General features: G+C 40.8%; 1 protein-coding gene across 1 annotated transcript in view; it reads right to left on the bottom strand.

Annotated features, from left to right (window-relative positions):
* Nucleotides 1–19,210, bottom strand: part of LOC114666244 (zinc finger protein 729-like) — a 72,567-nt gene extending 53,357 nt beyond the window's left edge. The window contains exons 1-3 of the mRNA XM_051933190.1: nt 19,136–19,210; nt 11,953–12,498; nt 897–2,293 (exon numbers count right to left, since the gene is read on the bottom strand). Coding sequence (XP_051789150.1) covers nt 897–2,293; nt 11,953–12,457 — 1,902 coding nt within the window. The 5' untranslated portion in view covers nt 12,458–12,498; nt 19,136–19,210. The remainder of the gene's footprint in view (nt 1–896; nt 2,294–11,952; nt 12,499–19,135) is intronic.
* Between the last annotated feature and the right edge of the window lie 2,148 nt (nt 19,211–21,358).

Below are 21,358 nucleotides of genomic sequence, written 5' to 3'. Positions count from 1 at the left end.
GACATAAATGAACCCATTCATATACCATCACCAGAGAAATTAACCACCTCTTTTCATATGCAGACATGTGAAACTTCATGAAATGGATCCAGGAAGGCACATATATATCTATATATATATATATAGAAATATATATATAGATATATATATATATATATATATATATATATATAGAAATATATATATAGATATATATATATATATATATATATATATATATATAGAGAGAGAGAGAGAGAGAGAGAGAGAGAGATATATATAGATATATATACATATATATATATAGATATATATATAGATATATATAGAAATATATATATATATATATATATATATATATATATACACACACACACATACTGTATATATATTTATTTATTTATTTTTGGTTTTCACGGTCCTGTCAATATCACTAGCAGCACTGGCACTACGATGACAGAAGTCTTGTTAGGCTTTGTAATACAGTTGGGATATTTTATCAGCATGCATTTGTATTTCAATGTCAATGTAACTTTCACATTTCAGTGGTTGGTGGCTTGGCCTGTTTCATAGTTTCAGGCATTGTGCGGGTATTATTGTTATGTGTGTTCACAGCAGGTTTCACAGTAGTCAGTTGTATAAGAAAGCTGTCCATTTTATTAACAACATCAATGGCAAAAAAAATACAATTAAATGAGCGTCAAAGGTTAGTTTTGTTGTAAAAGTGACATGTTAAAAATATTGGTAATATTATACATAAACTTGGGTGTTTTGTGGCCCCTGCCCTTGTGCTTCTAAAAGGCTTAACTGTTTCAAGGGCAGACATTTTTGCCCTTTGTCAGACGTGGATTTTACTGAAGACTATGTTCCTCACAAAATGTATTACAGGATTTCCAGTTATTAGTACCATATCTTTAATTTTCTTCTTGCTCTCCAGTATGAACTTTTGCATGGTTCTGAAGACTTCTTTTGTCGGAGAATCCTTTGCCACATTCAGGGCAGGAATGAGGCTTTTCTCCAGTGTGACTTCTTATGTGGCAACGAAGAATGCTGCTGGTTGTGAATCGTTTGCCACATTTAGAACAGCAGTATGGCTTCTCGCCTGTGTGTATCCTGGTATGGGTTTGAAGTTCAGTCGTGGTAAAGAATCCTTTACCACATGCAACACAAAAAAATGACTTCTGTCCAGTGTGGATTTTTGTATGTTTTTTGAAAGTGCTCCCATGAGAGAACCGTTTGCCACACTCATTACAACAATATGGCTTCTCCCGTGTGTGAATTCTTTTGTGACTCTGAAGATGCCCACAGGTGGCAAATCCTTTGCCACATTCAGAACAACGATACGGCTTCTCTCCTGTGTGAATTCTGGAGTGATCTTGAAAATTGCTTAATTGGGAGAATTGCTTGCCACATTCTGAACAGCAATATGGCTTTTCTCCAGTGTGAATTCTTCTGTGGATCTGAAGACTGTTACTGTGTGAGAACCGTTTGCCACATTCTGAACAGCTATACGGCTTCTCGCCAGTGTGAATTCTTGTGTGTCTTTGAAATGGCCTACTGTCAGAGAATCGTTTACCACATTCAGAACAGCAATATGGCTTCTCTCCAGTATGAATTCTTGCATGAATTTTTAGACTGCTGCTGCGAGAGAATTGTTTTCCACATTCAGTACAACTGTGTGGCTTCTCTCCAGTGTGACATCTCCTGTGTGCGTGAAGACTGCTACTACATGGGAATCCTCTTCCACATTCTGAACAGCAATACGGCTTCTCTCCAGTGTGAACTCTAACGTGTCTCTGAAACTGCTTTCTGTCAGGGAATCCTTTACCACATTCAGAGCAGGTATATGGTTTGTCTCCGGTGTGAAGTTTTGTGTGGATCTGAAGGCTGTTATTACGAGTGAATCGTTTGCCACACACAGAACACTGGTATGGTTTCTCCCCAGTGTGGATTCTTGTATGGGTCTGAAGATGCCACTTCCTAGAAAAATGTTTTCCACATTCAGAACAATCATACCACTTTTGTTTTGAAGAACTCAACTTATCTTTGTGCTTATGTTTGCGACTGAAACCTTTTCTCTGCTCTTGGCAAACAGACAGCGCTGCTGAATTTCTATTGTAGCCACGTAGCTTACTGTTGGACACATCTATCCTTGTAAGTACCACAACAGGCAGAGAACTATTCTGCAAAAATGTTGCTTTCAAACTCTTGGATGTAGAAGCTGATGTCTTCATATTCTCATCATGTGTTGTACACTGTGCTCTGGAGTGAAGACAGGTGTGAGATGAGGAGAAACTACCATTGTCTTGTAGATCTGCAAAAATATTGAAAGAGACCTGTGAAGAGGCAATCGTTTATTGCAGAAAAGTTTATGCATGTTGAAATAAACCCAAACTCAGACTCCAGTACTCCCTTTTGTTGGTGACAGAGACACTACATAGAGAGCTATATGGAAGCTTATTCCTACCTACCAAAAAACTGTGTTATGCTACAGTGAACAAAGAGATTAGAAAACACTGCAAAATAATAAGAACCTACATAAAACAATACAAGACAAATAACTGTAGAGCACAGGTTAAAAACAATATTCCGAATACAGAAAATGTACAATGTGACCTGACACAGCTCTTTTTGTATGTTAATAGTAAAATAATGACCAAGGCAGAGTAAAGGTGAAATAAAATATAACAGAAAAACGAGGATTACAATACTATACAAATAATAATAATATGAATTGTATTAAGCGATATCACCTACTGTTGAATTCTGCTCTGTCCTTGTAATATTTCTATTCCACTATTATATTGTATTGAGGATTACTTGTGTTCTGTTTTGTGTATTGTATTGTATTAACTTCCTGCACGCCCAACCTACCTGCAAAGGGGTCTCTCTTTGAATTGCCTTTCCCAAGGTTTCTTCCAGATGCTGCAGATGTTCTATCAAACAGTTGTGGCGAGCGCCCTTTTCTACGCAGTGGTGTGCTGGGGAGGCAGCATTAAGAGGAAAGACGCCTCACGCCTGGACAAACTGGTGAGGAAGGCAGGCTCTATTGTTGGCATGGAGCTGGACAGTTTAACATCTGTGGCAGAGCGAAGGGCGCTCAGCAGGCTCCTATCAATTATGGAGAATCCACTGCATCCACTAAATAATGTCATCTCCAGACAGAAGAGCAGCTTCAGCGACAGACTGCTGTCACTGTCCTGCTCCACAGACAGATTGAGGAGATCGTTCCTCCCCCAAACTATGCGACTCTTTAATTCCACCGGGGGGGGTAAACGTTAATATTTAACATTATACATAGTTATTGTCTGTTTTTTTTTTTCACCTGTATTATTATCATTCTTTAATTTAATATTATTTATTGTATCAGTATGCTGCTGCTGAAGAATGTGAATTTCCCATCGGGATTAATAAAGTATCTATCTATCTATCTATCTATCTATCTATCTATCTATCTATCTATCTATCTATCTATCTATCTATCTATCTATCTATCTATCTATCTATCTATCTATCTATCTATCTATCTATCTATCTATCTATCTATCTATCTATTTTTTCCATACTAGGGTTTTTTTTTTGGAGTTTTTTCTTGTCTTCTTAGAGAGTCAAGGCTGGGGGGCGGCCAAGAGGCAGGGTCTGTTAAAGCCCATTGTGGTACTTCTTGTGTGATTTTAGGCTATACAAAAATAAATTGTATTGTATTTTACTCAATATGAGAGCACACCGTAGGACAGAGCTCGTTTCCTCATGACTAAAGCAGGCTCTGATAGCCAAGAAAGGTCCCTGAAGTAAGGAAACCCTGATTTTCATTTGTTTTGGTGTCATTGAGTGCACCTTTTGTTTGTAACTTTCACTTTTTTGGGCTATACAAAAATAAATTGTATTGTATTTAAACTTTAACCTTGTGAAAAAAATTGACAACCTACTAATGGCTACAGAGAATATTAAGGGAGTACCCAGTCATCTGGAGATTAGACAGAGTCAGAAGTGCTGTCTGGATTAAAGGGTTGAATATCGAAAGATAAATTAGGATCAAATATTTATAGTCGGGTGCTTAAGAAATGTAGAGATCACACACATACAAACCAGTAACGTGTGTTTTTCAGATGTTACTGAACACTGGGGACATTCCAAAAGACTGCAAGCTCATAAACTCGGCCTGTTTACATAAAAGAGATGACCGAGTTCATCCTAGTAACTCTAGGCCAGTAAACATATCATGCATGAGAGGTAAATTATTGGACGCAATTAGTAAGAAAAGAAACATTGAGCCACACCTGTCAAGTACATGAGTAGAAGGTTAACCAACTCACCTTGGAGACATCCTCCCAATTTGTGTAAAATCTGAGTTTTTTTAAAAACCATTGATATGTTTTTTCTTTGGGATGGCAAACTTTTAAACAATGAAATCATAGCTAATTACATTGTTAAAGTGAAATCAAGCTGTAGCGATTAAAATGCTAATTTAGTGAGAAAAGGAAACTTCAGCAGTCCAAACAAATGTTGATTGTTTAGTAATCGCTAACATTTTTTAGGTAAATTGCTAAGAATTAAAGACCCTGTGCAAACAGTAGATAGAATACTGTAGTGTTAAAAAAATGAAATTTCTGTACGTACATTTGCACTTAATGCTTGCATTCTGTGTATAATCTATGCAGGTGTACAGTCATGAAGCAGACCTGAGGCAGCCTCCACTCAACCTGCTGCATTTCAGATGGTGTAAAATTATTAAAACTACACAAATTAGACATACTCAGTTTAACTTGGCAAACTGTTCATTTGGAATTACCGTATATACTCGCGTATAAGTTGGGTCTTGAAACCTGAAAAATCGATCATAAAATTAGACCCCAAATTATACGCCTGTTGAAAAATACGACACTTAAATTTTTTTTGTACATCTTCTTGCCTCCTCCAATCTCACATCAGTTTGTCAGACGCATTTAATTTTGTTGCAGCAGCGCAGTTACCAATTTCTTTCGCCACTTCAATGACTTTTCATTTAAAACCAGCTTCATATTTTCTTCTGATCGAACGCTCCATCGTAGGTAAGTGATGTTCTTACGATAAAGGTGTATGAGGGTGTGAGATACAAAAAAACACAAATCAGTGCAAACGTCGCTTCAGAATAGTTTGGGTATTACCGTGTGGTCACGTAGGCACAATACATAGAGAATAAAGGCCGTGTGATCCGCAGTTACTCTCTCAGGTGGGTATTAGCATATCATAATCTTTTGGACCAATAGCATGAGTTTTCCACATTCAACTTATACGACCGACATTATGAAATACAGAAAATTATAAAGTAAAATCAAACCCTGACTTATCCGTGGGAGAATTTAAACGCAGGTATATACGGTAAGTAAAAGATTTCCAGTCACTAAAATCAGGAGAACTAAGAAATTATAGTAAATGTATGGAATTTTTGGCAAAGACTGGCAAACACAAAATTAAGAACAGTAAACTATTCTAACATGAAAAAACAGGTTTCAAAACATTAACGAGGAGAGAAATCTGAAAGTGGGTGGACTTTGACAAATACAATATAGCCCACTATTCTAGATCTGTTCTCAAACTTCAACATGAATAATGGATGTTAAAAGAGGGTGAAACAGACAGAAACCTCCATTAGCTTGAGCCTTTAACTGTCTTTGCTGATATATCACATGCACTGGACCCTTATTTTGATCAAAGCCAGTGAGTCATTCTGCTGTTCACTTATAAGAGTAAAATAAGTGGTTTCATTTGGCTCTACTTTTATTTTCCATAATAGGCAAAAAGTAAACGCCAGTCACAGTAGGATTCAAATTGGTTTTTCCTTTGTAATACTGATAAAATGGGCTTCAACTGCTTGAAAAACAGCAAATAACAACAAAATGTCCATTGAAAAAAATCATTCATTAAAATGACATGTGCTGCTTATTCCACTTGTCAGATATTTAGTTGTATGCTCACAACATTAAAACATGTATTTTGGCTAAAATATCGAGGTTGGGAGCATGCACTGAGGGCGCGGTGCAGCACCCACCACACGACGTGGATTGGGACCCAAGTGGAGCAGCTGACACCTCAGCACCACACTGGAACAGTGTGAGGGTTTTATTTTATTTTTTATGGTGGCTGTAGTGCCAATTCTACATCCAACCCCCAAGTTTTCCCCGTAAGTTTGGAGGAGCTACTTGTAGGGCTGGATTAAATGCTCTCAGGAATCAGAGAGCAGGAATCAAACATTTCAGCTGAAGACCTGCCTCTCCCCATAAACACTTCTGTGTGAGCTTTCAATGTCAACAGTACACAATGCAGGCAGGAATGAGATATGAAACATCCTCCTTTAAAGGCTTCCATTATCATTTTTCTAAATGAGAAAAGAGAGTTTGAACCAAAGGTGACTCATCACAAGGTGTTTCATTGATGGGGACAGAAAGCAACTATTCTTGTACATCCACTTCCAAAACATAACCTTGTAGAGTAAATCCTCGCTATCTGTAGATTTTGTTCCCAAGGATTCGCTTATCTGTTATTAGAAAGTGAAAATTGTATAAGATTATACAACTCCCCCGGTCTAATGGAGCTTACCTGTGGGCCACGCAATGGGGTGCAAAGTTTTTCTACTTATACTTTAAATGTGTGAATTTCCCCTTGGGATTAATAAAGTATCTATCTATCTATCTTTAAGACAAAAAGCTGCCGTAGTGCAGCATCAGAGGCTTCGCCTCAGGTGCTGACATCCAAGGTTCGTTCCCCACCAGTGGAAGTAAAGGTGCGTACACATGATGAGCCCCAATAACAGCAAAACATGTGATGTGTACCCTTTGTATTATTTGACAGATACTGTTTCACATATCTATGATCTGCTTCTCGCAACTGAGAGGACGTGACGGATGTTTACTGACTGGTTGACCAACTACAAATGTTACTTGGTAGATAATCACCTAATAATCAGATTGCAATTCAGACTCAAAAAGTATGTATATTATATATATATATATATATATATATATATATATATATATATATATACATATATATATATATATATATATATTGTCATGCTTGGGTCACAAAGTTGCACAGGAACAAATGCAAGTCTCTTTCAGGAACGATCCGGGCGCACTGTCAAACCGGTCACCTCAGCTCTGTCCCTCGACTAAAAGAACACAAAATCTTCCTCCTCAAAGAGGCGCGGTGGCTCGGGAGCCCCAACCAGAGCAGAGGATGCCCGGAGGAAGACAGACAAGGCTGTGATGTGTTTTTTTAAATGTTCAAAGCCCCACACAGGATGCAGATCACGTGGCACGGCAGCAAGCAGCAGGCTAGTAGCTGATCCCGCAAAGAGGAGATGAAAAGCTGTGTTTGTTTCCCATTGTATCACTGTTTAAGAGGGGGTTTTCGGAGAAGCAGCCACATCTCCTTGGGGCTCCGTTCAGCGTGTTCACAATTTAAAACTGTTCAAAAAAATTAAAGGATCACTTTGAAAACGTATGAGATCTCAATGGGGGAAAAAAAAATCCTGCTGGCTATTTCTACTGATATGGTGATGTGTTAGGAATGAAAGGATGGCACAGCATTTGATGGAAATGAAAATCACCAACCTACAGAGGGCTGAATTCAAAGACACCCTGAAAATCAAAGGGAAAAAATGATGTGGCAGGCGGTCCATTTTGCAGAAATTTCATTGTATCAACTCCAAATCATACTCGGTAGTTTGTATAGCCCTCACGTGACAATGTCAGGGGGGCATGCTCCTAATGAGACGACGGATGGTGTCCTGGGGGATCTCCTCCCAGATCTTGACCAGGGCATCACCAAAGCAGCTGAAACTGATTAACATCCCCCTGTGCTATTTAACTGACCAGATCAATAGCCCAGAAGTTTCATTAACTTGATGCTATACTCTGATTAAAAAGTGTGTCTTTAATTTTAAAAGCCTAGGTTGTGCTTGTGAACTTGTGTCTTCGTCTGTCTGTGTCAGGATTGGGGAGCGCCTCCTGCAGGCCACTATATCTATCTGTCATATATTATATATATTATCTCTATATATAATCGTCATTTGGATCTTGATCTTTGTTTGTCCGCGAATGAATTAGAAGAAGAAGCACTAGATGGCAGTAGAGAGACAGCTAAAACATAGGCATTGCATTAAGAATCTCCTCCAGGCTTATACTACCGAAGACTGTAGTACTCCAGTCACACCTCAAAACACAGACATTCAAACTAAACAAATTGTTGTGCTTTAAATTAACTAATCTTTATATATAATCTTCATTTGGATCTTGATCTTTGTTTGTCCGCGAATTCCACGCATGCGTAGACCACCTTCCAGTTTAGTACATTGTTGTTACTCACGGATGTCAACAATGTGCCGGAATAACGAAAGGGGTGGTGGACAGTGTTACACTGGTTAGCTCCTGAGGCCTGGTTAGAGAATGAGATTGTCAAAAATAAAAGGAACGTGCCTACGTAACATATGAATGAAAGAAAGACAGTGGGTAAAATGAATGACAACGTAACAGCACGTTCCGGAAATTATTATTGTTACGTTGTAGCCGGCGAGTGCTGCGCGTCTCACAGTTGTACCGTGGCTTTCTCACATGTCAGTGAAATGATCCCTATTTATGCTTTAAAGAGCCCGGATACCTATGTGTCCCCCTTTTATAACCATTGCTCCGTGTATATTGCCTTACTCTTTGGATTGCCACAAAGCAACCTGCTAGATTGGAGAAAGGTTGAGAAGAGATCGTGAGAGGAAACGACAGCGTCGTGAAAATGAGACGGACTGTGAACGGAGAGAAGCAGAAATGCTCCTCCACCACCACATAATTACTATTCGGACAGTGATTCCGAGTAGGCCATTCCTATCGAATCAATGTCCAAGGGTTTTCTTTTGTAATTTTGTTTTTCCCTTATAAAAAATCATAATGCTGTGCGATGAAGGGCCCAGTTCACGACTGGCAGCTGCATTTAAACAGGGAGCCCTTCACAGACAACTTTAACACGCGCAATGTAGTTGGGCGCACATGGCTAGTATATATATATATATATATATATATATATATATATATATATATATACATACACACAGTGGAACCTCGGTTTGCAAGCATAATTCGTTCCGGAAACGTGCTCGCAATCCAAAGCACTCGTATATCAAAGTGAATTTCCCCGTAAGAAATAATGGAAACTCAGATGATTCGTTCCACAACCCAAAACTATTTATATTTTGTATTAATCATTTTTATATGAAGTAAAAATACATAAAACAAATTAACCTGCACTTTACCTTTGAAAATAATCATGGCTGGTGTGAGTGAGTTTCTAAACTCTTGTGGGATTCCACCCAACAGGACGACACGCGGAAAAGTGTCCCAAAGCAATTGCAGTTTCACCAGCTCTGTAGCAGTTCACCGTAAAAGCGAATCCGAAAAGATCGCGGACATGCTATAAGCGCCTGCCATCGATGGGTGATACAAGGAACAAGGAACATTATAAATGCGCAGGGCACAGTACTACTTGGCCACGACCCTGCCTGACTGCTGTGTCTGTGTATAGGAGAGTGGCAGATCCCGCTACAATAAATAACCACACTGTTGCTGTTTCAAGCTGAATAAAGCTGGTGTTGCTAAAGTACTGAGACTCAGCTTCGTGTTTCCGGGTACAAGACAGGGACTTGCACGTCACAGCACAAATACACACATGCAGTCACAATGCTAAATAGTAAACAGTATACGCTTGTACGAATGTTGACTATATGAGTGGGGCACGCCGACTCAGACGGAGAATAGGAGACAATTGCCCACAATCCTGCAGCGAGAGAGAGAGAAGAACCATCAGCTCAGTTGTGATCACATGACGCTCAGCAGACAAAGCGTATACATACTACTTGTACTGCAAGACCTCGCTCGTTTATCAAGTCAAAATTTATTAAAAATTTTAGCTTGTCTTGCAAAACACTCATAAACCAAGTTACTCACAAACTGAGAGAGTGTGTGTGTGTGTGTGTGTGTATGTATATATATATATATATATATATATATATATATATATATATATATACAGTCCTATGAAAAAGTTTGGGAAGCCCTCTCAGCCTGCATAACAATTGACTCTACTTTCATCAAAAAAGATAACAGTGGTATGTCTTTCATTTCCTAGGAACATCTGAGTACTGGGGTGTTTTCCGAACAAGATTTTAAGTGAAGCAGTATTTAGTTGTATGAAATTGAATCAAATGTGAAAAACTGGCTGTGCAAAAATGTGGGACCCCTTGTAATTGTGCTGATTTGAATGCCTGTCACTGCTCAATGCTGATTACTTGTAACACCAAATTGGTTGGATTAACTCATTAAGTCTTGAACTTCGTAGACAGGTGTGTCCAATCATGAGATATAAAGGTATTTAAGGTGGTCAATTGCAAGTTGTGCTTCCCTTTGACTCTCCTCTGAAGAGTGACAGCATGGGATCCTCAAAGCAACTCTCCAAAGCTCTGAAAACAAAGATTGTTCAGTCTCCTGGTTTAGAGGAAGGCTACAAAAAGCTATCTCAGAGGTTTAAACTGTCAGTTTCAACTGTAAGGAATGGAATCAGGAAATGGAAGGCCACAGGCACAGTTGCTGTTAAACCCAGCAGGTCTGGTAGGCCAAGAAAAATACAGGAGCGGCATATGTGCAGGATTGTGAGAATGGTTACAGACAACCCACAGATCACCTCCAAAGACCTGCAAGAACATCTGGCTGCAGATGGTGTATCTGGACATCGTTCTACAATTCAGTGCAATTTGCACAAAGAACATCTGTATGGCAGGGTGATGAGAAAGAAGCCCTTTCTGCACTCACGCCACAAACAGAGTCACTTGTTGTATGCAAATGCTCATTTAGACAAGCCAGATTCATTTTGGAACAAAGTGCTTTGGACTGATGAGACAAAAATTGAGTTATTTGGTCATAACAAAAAGCGCTTTGCATGGCGGAAGAAGAACACCTGCTACCTACTGTCAAATTTGGTGGAGGTTCCATCGTGCTGTGGGGCTGTGTGGCTAGTTCAGGGACTGGGGCCCTTGTTAAAGTCGAGGGTCAGATGAATTCAACCCAATATCAACAAATTGGAAAAAAAGCTGTATTGTATTTTTATGGGTCGTTTTATTTGATATGTGTGATTTTGCCTCAGTAATATAATGTGGCCTGTATACTAGCTAAAAGCGATTATTAACTTGCAGATCCACTGTTAATGCCTTTTATCTGTGGAGTTACTATTTATAGTAAAGGCTGTCAAGGTATTTCTGCGGATGTTTGTTTATGCTAGTGCACCCTGAGTGGGTGCATTTCGGCTATGTAATATTTCCAGCATGCTATTACACGTGGCATTAATTTTTTTTTTCTGGTAAAGCATTATGAGTAAGTGGGGCTGTCTATATCCTCTGTAACATGGGGCACACACAAAGAGTAGCCTAAGGGCCCATGACCACCTTAATCTGCCTCTGACGAGATCACACATAAGGTGAATTCTATCTTATTGACCAAACTGTGCTTGAAAAAAGAAAAAAATGTAGCAAATTTTCCTTAAATCTCAAGTCAAAACACTTCATAGCCAGGTGTGCCATACTGTGTTGTACTGGTATTGGTACAGCGGCTTTGGCAAGCATTTAATTGATATCAAACATTCCTCTGCTCATGTGTGGTATCTCATGATCGATATTTCAAAATAGAGTGATCTAATGAAAAACAAACAAATGTAATCATTGAGGTTTTAAACCTCAAACTTTGCCACCCTGCAGTGAATTAGGCGGTGATAAATGACGAGTTCAGATTAATACTCACAAATAAGCACTTCATTTTACAACATAAAAGTTACAGATAACAAAAAGGTCAACATTTCCAGGATCGGTGAAAATGAAAGATAGTCCCCTTCAAGTTAAATCACCTGAGCTCTGTGGGGGTGTGTGTGAGGTTTTATTTTTGCTATTTGATTACTTACCTCGGTCAGAAGAACCTGAGCCTGATGATTTTTCAGACTTCTCCATGTCACACTCCACAGGTTTGGATCTCAGGGGGACAGAATGGTGCTGCAGGGAGCTGCGTGCACTTGCTGTGAATTCTAATCCAGGTACCACTTCACTGGAACATAAAGTCTGCGAGATGGGCTCTATTTTAAAGTCTTTTTCTGTGAAGCTACTTATACTTTTGTTTTTCCGCATGTCAGTTTGGGCAGACTCTGGATCAGATTCCTGTTTACACCTTGCCTCTCTTCCACTGTCCTTCTCCTTAATGGCACCACAGTCCTGTTGAAGGTGCACAGACTCCCACTCACAGTCTCCTTTATTTATGTCCACACTTCTTTTCTCCATGGTGGTCATGGAAGGGAGGCTCCTGTGCAGTAAGGGATTCTCTTCCTTCTCATCACATCTCTCTACTAGGACCTTCTCTTTGCATTCATATTCCATTTCTGGAGAGTCCTGCTCAACTTGGCATACTTTCTCCATTTTGTACAACAGTTACTGCAAATGGAGGGGTCTCTTTTTGTCTGTAGAAGGAGCAAAGTAAAGATCAGTGCGCACCAAAAACACAGAACGCATCGGAATCAGCGCCATCAGTAGTCCCCACAGCTTGTTCCCACTATCCTTTGAATTAACCTGCCTGCTCTTCTCTTAACTTCTTCAGTAATAAAAGAGGTCAGACGTGAGGAAAAAAAGAGCTGTGAAGGTCTATGCAACAGCAGTGGTGTTTACAACGCAAGGCCAAAAATTAAATCTACCTAAAGCACAATTTGATTAGAGTCACAGCTAGAAATCAATGAAAGTCTCTAATTCTTCCTAGAAAACTGCCTCTAAATATAAATCTTGAGTGCCTTCAAACTAAGCAGTCATTTTAATTACTCCGCAATATGCAACTTAGCACTCACACATACTACAACATTTGTTTTACTTTATCCTGCCCCATCCTTATTTAAAAATCTTATTGCCAATGACATTTTGTGCTGAAAGGCGGTGAATGTATAACAAACAAGTCCCTTTTTTCCCTTACTAGAATAATGCAGAAATTATTGCTTAGCACTTTGAACGTATCTCCAGTGTTTCATAATTTTCTAGATGTTTTTCTCTGCCACAGAGGCAGTGATCTTGAGCTACGGTTTGCCTCTTCTACTTTACCTTATTAACACTAGAATTCCTGATGCCTACGAAAATCCCGGTCCATCTTAAATCCCTTTGCACCTCTCCGTTAGCGTCTTTTGTTTTGTAAATGTGTCAATCAGCACAAGCAGCAAGCAGCCTGCTATCCCATCCACCCACTTGACGGAGCTCAACTCGGGCAAAAAGTTCTCCCAGCTCAAGCCTTGTTTGTCTGGGTGTGAGGTGCCTGGAGTTGTAGAGGGCCAATAATATATCGTCATTTGGAATACATGCACCTCGTGTGTGTTCTGTGTCTACAACGATCTGAGTAAATGCAGGATGACAGGAAATGCGAGGCAAGAAATGTTGAACACAACGAAAACAGAAACTTTTTGTAGGTTATAGTATTAATGACAAAATTTTGACATTAAGTGTATAATGTGTGAAGACTGAAGTCTAAATCTTATATATAAACTTCTTCACGTGGAAGTGTGTGTGTCTGTCCGGCCAGGAAGTGAGAGGTGGAGTCGGGGTAAGGGCTCCACCTCTGAGGATACGCAAACAAGGCCAGCACGTCAGCAAAACGAAACCTCCGAAGAGAGAGTCACTCGCTTATCCGCTAATACAGAAGCATGGTGAGCACATCTGAAAAACGCTATCCCTTTTACTTTTCCTCCCGCCGCTAATACACAAGCGAGGCGAGCACATGGGCAAAACGAAAACCTCCTAGGAGAGAGATGCCCAGAGTAATTCCTTTCAATGACCTGACATCTCTACATTTACAATGCGATTATCTTATATATAAACATCTACACATGGAAGTGTGTGTTTGTCTGGCGTGGAAGGGAGAGGTAGAGTCGGGGTAAGGGCTACACCTCCGAGGATACGCAAGCGAGGCGAGCACGTCAGCAAAACGAAACCTCCAAAGAGAGAGTCACTCGCTTATCCACTAATACAGAAGCGAGATAAGCACATCGGCAAATGGTATCCCTTTTACTCTTCCTCCCGCCACTAATACACAAGCAAGGTGACCACGCCGGTAAAAGGAAACCTCTGAAGAAACTTTCAATTACCTGACATCTCGATATTTCAGTTTTTTTTTCTGATAATTTCAATAGTTTCTAGGAGCCCGTGCTTTTTACAGCTAGTATCAAATAAACACTTTCACAAAAGGTACAAGTATAATAAAACAAGAGCGCTTTTATTTAAGGCTGTCGCTTCACCACCTGAGGCCACAGGTCCAACACGCCCTTGACACTCTGCAGTTCGCATACCAGGAGAAAGTGGGAGCGGAGGATGCCATCATCTACATGCTACACCGATCCCTCTCCCACTTGGACAGAGGCAGTGGTGCTGTAAGAATTATGTTTCTGGACTTCTCTAGCGCCTTCAACACCATCCAACCTCTGCTCCTTAGGGACAAGCTGACAGAGATGGGAGTAGATTCACAAATCGTGGACTATCTTAAAGACAGACCGCAGTATGTGCGTCTCGGGAACTGCAGGCCTGACATTGTGGTCGGCAACACAGGAGTGCCACAGGGGACTGTACTTTCTCCAGTCCTGTTCAGCCTATATACATCGGACTTCCAATACAACTCGGAGTCCTGCCACGTGCAAATGTTCGCTGACGACACTGCTATCATGGGCTGCATCAGGACTGGGCAGGAGGAGGAAGTACAGGAACTTAATCAAGGACTTTGTTAAATGGTGCAACTCAAAACACCTACACCTGAACACCAGCATAACCAAGGAGCTGGTGGTGGATTTTAGGAGGACCAGGCCCCTCATGGACCCCGTGATCATCAGAGGTGACTGTGTGCAGAGGGTGCAGACCTATAAATACCTGGGAGTGCAGCTGGATGATAAATTGGACTGGACTGCCAATACTGATGCTCTGTGTAAGAAAGGACAGAGCCAACTATACTTCCTTAGAAGGCTGGCATCCGTCAACATCTGCAATAAGATGCTGCAGATGTTCTATCAGACGGTTGTGGTGAGCGCCCTCTTCTACGCGGTGGTGTGCTGGGGAGGCAGCATAAAGAAGAGGGATGCCTCATGCCTGGACAAACTGGTGAGGAAGGCAGGTTCTGTTGTAGGCACGGAGCTGGACAGTTTGACATCTGTGGCAGAGCGACGGGCACTGAGCAGGCTCCTGTCAATCATGGAGAATCCACTGCATCCACTAGACAGTGTCATCTCCAGACAGAGGAGCAGCTTCAGTGACAGACTGCTGTCACTGTCCCGCTCCACTGACAGACTGAGGAGATCATTCCTCCCCCACACTATGCGACTCTTCAATTCCACCTGGGGGGGGGGGGGAGGTTAAACGTTAACATTATTCAAAGTTATTGTCTGTCTTTACCTGCATTTTTATTACTCTTTAATTTAATATTTTCTTTATTAGTATGCTACTGCTGGAGTATGTGAATTTCCCCTTGGGATTAATAAAGTATCTATCTATCTAACCGAAGAAAAAGAAATCTGGTCAGGCTACTTCGTTGTTATGACTGCTTTGGTAGTACAGCGGTAGGAACTGCTGACTCATAATCAAGAAGTCGCTGGTTTGATTCTGGTCACTACCCAGAATTACCATTTTGAGTAGTGAGCTACTCTTATTGTTACTATTATACAATGAAAGCATACATTTCATTTGAGTCTGTAACATCCACTGTAAATATATGGTATTTATAAAGGTTACCTTTTTTTATTCAGTTTTATTCTGTCAGTCGCGTTCACACTCGCCCCGATCTGACACTGCTGTTTTCAAATAAATATGTGAACTCAGATGAGGATGAGGGTTCTGTATCAGAGAAAGAGCACCGAACCCCTCTCCACAAGAAACGTCCACTCACATATAAGAACAACACAGCTGCACCAGGCAAAAGTTTTGATGCAGGACAAGGTCGGGTATCATCCTGCCACTCAGTCTCCCCCACACCTGTCCTTCAACGAAACAGCACGGCTTACAGAGCTCGCCAAGGTATCGTGCAAAGTCCAGTTTTTGATTATGTTTTGTGTTGGTCTTTACATAAGAAACATTTATATGTTACTTATATAAAAGTCAGATCAAATGTTGTTTACATTGATTTACTTACTTATATTCCTACAGCATAAAGTCAAAGTAGACTGCAGAGCTTCGTGTGTTTGATCGACACCGGCATGCTGACAAAGCAAAGACTGGCTATTAACTGTAGTGACTTGAAGAGATACCCACTGCTCTACAATGATTACATTCATAAATTACATCTTGCCTGAAGAAGGGGCTGAGTTGCCTTGAAAGCTTGCATATTGTAATCTTTTTAGTTAGCCAATAAAAGGCGTCATGTTGCTTGACTTCTCAATGACTTAGCCACAATGAGTTGAGCGGTAGCTTAATATCCCATTGTGCTTGCTGGTATTTTCCTCACAGTCGCTAAAGTATTCAATGTCAAAGTGTATCTCAATAAACTGGTCACTTTGTAGGATGCTGCATTTTTGTACATAGTCATCAAAAAGCGTGTTGCAGCTGGCGTCATGGTATATTTCCACTGGTACTGGCTGTAATGTCTTATTCAGCCATTTCGGAATAAATCACCAGTGAGCCGAAGCATTTGAAAAGCGTGTTGTGCTCTCCAGTCAACTCTACATCAGGCTCTCGCAAGGGAAGCAACTCAGCGTGGCACACTTATCCCCATCACTGCTTCAAAAAGAATCTGATGTGGATTATTATAATGGAAAGGGATGCTCCTGCTTAATTTAACGCCAGGCTAACTTTCTGTACTGCTGTGCTATTTTGGAGGCAGCTGAGATATATGGCTTACCAAGAAAATATGTATTATGGAAAGCAAATGTCATTTATTCACATAAAAAATGTGAAGCAGCGGAAAAAGATGATGCACATGGGCAGGTGTCCCATTCAGGATGGGGCAAGGATCCTTACCTGGGTGGGAGGCCAGTCCATTGGAAGCTCAGGTGGAAAAGCAGGGTGTTCTGTACCCTAGCCAGGAAGAAGATAGAATATGCCAGTTTGGAGCTGGGAGTACTGGCGTCCCAACCGGGTCATATCAAGCTGGCCAAGAGGCCAGTTAGCAACATCAGAAAGTCAAGTGCACTGCAGCGGTTTGTTAATTTTTATTTTTTGTTCCGACTCACTGCCAAAATGGAACATTATGACTTTAAAAACTAAAGGAAAATAAGGAGGACTTTTACAAGAAAGTGACAGAGATTTTCGTGGACAAGGATAATAATAATAATACATTTTATTTATATAGGCGCATGGACTTCATTTACAAATAAAGGTAAGACCATAAACAGTTTTCAATTTTATAAAAAACTAGGGGGCTCTGCCCCCTGCTCGCTTTGCTCACTCACCCCCGGGTTTGGTTTACCGGATAAACAATTTAAAGAAATTGTTATTTTCATGGGAATTGTTACATATGCATTATTTTCAGTTTTACTTTAAAACTTTTGTAAAAACAATATTTGTCCTTTATTTCCTGTCTCGGGCGTGGTTAAATCTCTTTCTCGTGGGATGTATAACACTGTTCGCGTTGTGAAGGGGGCTGAATGCACGCTACGGAGATGCGGTCGGTTCAGCTACTGTCTTGCTGCTGCTGCTGGCGAGCTGCGTGTTCTGCTTGTCACTTGTCATTGTTTTAAGAGCTGGGAGCATATGAAGTGTGTCTGCCAAAAGCATTCCAACAAGTGCTAGGTTAGATGTCCGTGAACTTGTTTTAAATTGTTTGTAAGTAGGGCGTGACGTGCAAAAGTCACCATCTCACGGGTTTTGCTTCCTAAGGTTGTAATGTCTAGTCTCGTGTGTCATCAAAGTGTCTCTCCAAGATGATCAGCTCTCGTTCGCTTCGGAGGCACACTATGCTCCTGCCACTTCGCGTCTCTCCCGCTTGCGTTGTGAAGGGGGGGCGGGAGCTGAACGCATACTAAGGAGATGCGGACGGATCAGCTGCTGGCTTTGTTCTCCTGCTCCTGAGGTGTGTGTTCTGCTTGTCGCGCTGTGCATCGATCATTTAAAAACCTGTACGGCAGCTGTCCTTCGGTCTCACAGCCTTGTCTCGCAGGAAGTCAAATTGTCTTCCGAAAGGATCAAGTCTCGTCTCCCTGGTCTCCCTTCCAAGATTGCTTTTTATAATAGAGAGATGGGATCAGACCAAGAAAAAAAAAAGACAATCCAATACTTAAAAACTAAATTTTGATCTTAAATATTAAAAGCTTTTAAAAACAAATAAATATTTCAATTAAGGTCAAAATTGGAATCCGTTTTTGTTTTGTACACCACTCTATACTTTCACTTGTATTGAATGAGTATGAATTGTGGAATTGCAACGGCAAATTTAGAGCACATGGAGGGTACACAGCAAATGCGCTCTCACCGCTATAAATGTAACGTTCTTTCTTAGCCAAATATGTACCTTAGCTATGTGTCTGTGTAAAGTTTGCTGATGAGATATGAAACATAACCATAGTCGATGTGCAAGCTGCCAATTGAACAGTGAATAAGCTACTCTTTTGGGTTCATATATTTGTAAATCTGACTCTTTGCCTCACCGCACGTCACTGGAGCTGTTCTACCTGAAGGTGCTGTTCTCTCGTGGAAATGGAGGCAGCGGCGCATACCTCGTCTCCTCTGCACCCTACGGCACCACCACAGTCATAAAGAAACCCAGAACTCAGTGGGCCTTTAATTGCTTACTGAAGCCGTCATCCAACAGACAACCAGGTTATGGCCACGGATGAACACGAAGTAAGCCGCAGACAGAAAGAACGACTGGAGTGCCGCTCGAATAGAACGGCTAGCCTCGGCTTGTCTCACAATTGCCGACTTTCGCTGCTGCAGGCGCTGCCACTGAGGTGCCGCTTATTTCTCTCATTGATAGAATTAGGGTGTTTTACCGTGTTAGCTATTATGGATGTAGTGAGGAGTCAAGTAAAATGACACCTTTTATTGGCCAACTAAAAATATTACAATATGCAATCTTTCGAGGCAACTCAAGCGAATTCTTCAGGTCATTTTATCACATTACATTACGTTTTCTAACATTTTACTACTGACCTTTTTATCTTCCTGTAATTTTACTCTCCAAGTTAACTCGGCGGTTCCATTCTAATCCTTGCGCCGTCGCACTTGATGACGTAATTGTCCTCCGGCGTTCTTCCGAATACAGTATAGGCAGAGTAAATAATAATGTACTGCTGCCATCTGCTGGATGAAGGTTCTAATTTTATACGTTAACATTTGAATGGCGGAAACAATTTCTTCACAAAACATACTTCATATGTGCAAGATGATTTACAGGAATCTCTCAACCTGTTCGCCATCATGTACCATATGTTACACATATATTGTCCACAAAAAAGTATATACATGGCAGTACCGTTAGTGTTAACATAATTTTGACTCACCCTGTACTCTATAAAGTGAACAGACAAAAACAGTAGACGCATAAGCAGCGACGAAATAACAGTGATTGCCCTGATATGCAGGAATCTATAAAGGTTTCCCATTCTGTTGATGATTATGCCAAATCTATAGTTGATAATTAGACTGTTAAAATAAGCGCTCTATTAGGCTTAACCTCATTTATCCTTTCTAAGGCAATAATGATTGCCATTGTTTCAACCGAATAAACAATCAATCTGAAATTCTGATTGTTCAGTTTATATTAATATTTTATATAAAATGCAGTGGCTACTTTATTACTTATGGGGTCTTTTTCCTCTTCATTTATCTCTTTCTTCACTCTTAAAAATACAGTTTTTAATGGCGTTTTATGTTTCTTTATCGGGTTGATAGATAGATATATACTTTATTAATTCCTAGGGGAAATTCACATACTCCAGCAACAGCATACTGATACAAAAAAATATATATTAAATTAAAGATTGATAACAATGCAGGAAAAAACAGACAATAACTTGAATAATGTTCAACGTTTACCCCCTCTGGTGGAATTGAAGAGTCGCATAGTTTGGGGGAGGAATGATCTTCTCAGTCTGTCAGTGGAGCAGGACAGTGACAGCAATCTGTCGCTGAAACTGCTCCTCTGTCTGGAGATGACACTGTTTAGTGGATGCAGTGGATTCTCCATAATTGATAGGAGCCTGCTGAGCACCCGTCGCTCTGCCACGGATGTCAAACTGTCCAGCTCCGTGCTTACAATAGAGCTTGCCTTCCTCACCAGTTTGTCAAGGCGTGAGGCGTCCCTCTTCTTTATGCTGCCTCCCCAGAGCACCACCACATAGAAGAGGGCGCTCGCCACAACCGTCTGATAGAACATCTGCAGCATCTTATTGCAGATGTTGAAGGACGCCAACCTTCTAAGGAAGTATAACCGGCTCTGTCCTTTCTTACACAGAGCATCAGTATTGGCAGTCCAGTCTAATTTATCATCCAGCTGCACTCCCAGGTATATATAGGTCTGCACCCTCTGCACACAGTCACCTCTGATGATCACGGGGTCCATGAGGGGTCTGGGCCTCCTAAAATCCACCACCAGCTCCTTGGTTTTGCTGGTGTTCAGGTGTAGGCGGTTTGAGTCGCACCATTTAACAAAGTTCTTGATTAGGTCCCTATACTCCTCCTCCTGCCCACTCCTGATGCAGCCCACGGTAGCAGTGTCGTCAGCGTTGTGTGGCTCCGCATAGAATTATAGCATGACAAAAATGTTCATACTGGGAAGTTTTGTTTTTTTTTTTGCATATAAAGTTTGTTCTTTGTGCTCTGAAAAACTTCCAGATATGTAGAGAGAAAAAATAATGTATGGTAGGTACCTTAGCAGAACAGCCTGTGTTATTGACTTCAGCAGGAATCCTTTTAAAATCAGGACACATTGGTGTTTTAACATATCTGTTTCCATTTATTCATGGTTATTTAGCGTGTGGAGCCTGTTACGGATCTAAATATATAAATGTTGTTTATGAACCCTTGGTCTGGATGGGTCTTTTGGGAAACAAAAATGGTTCCCCTATGGCATCGCTTTGAAGAACCGCTCCGGCACCTTGATTTTTAAGACTGTTCTTCCGATTACAGGCAGACTGAGATCATGTCTAATGTTCCATTGCTGCTATCTGATGGACGGAGCTTCTCATCTCTTTACAATTTACAACTAGCCATCCCCCGAGGCTCCGCCCACGTAGTAGTGAAACAGGACAAACTATAAAAATCAATAAACAAACAGGTATCGCTAGCTAAGCGCAGGCAAGTTCCGTTCCAAAACGTGGCAGACCGACTCGAAGGGAGGCTGGCTCGTGAGTAAGGAGGACCCCGCCCGGCTTC

The sequence above is a fragment of the Erpetoichthys calabaricus genome, chromosome 1, assembly GCF_900747795.2.
Source record: "Erpetoichthys calabaricus chromosome 1, fErpCal1.3, whole genome shotgun sequence".
In the NCBI taxonomy this organism is placed as follows: Eukaryota; Metazoa; Chordata; class Cladistia; order Polypteriformes; family Polypteridae; genus Erpetoichthys; species Erpetoichthys calabaricus.
Note: the sequence above shows the minus strand (reverse complement) of the source record. Positions and strands in the feature narration are given on the sequence as shown.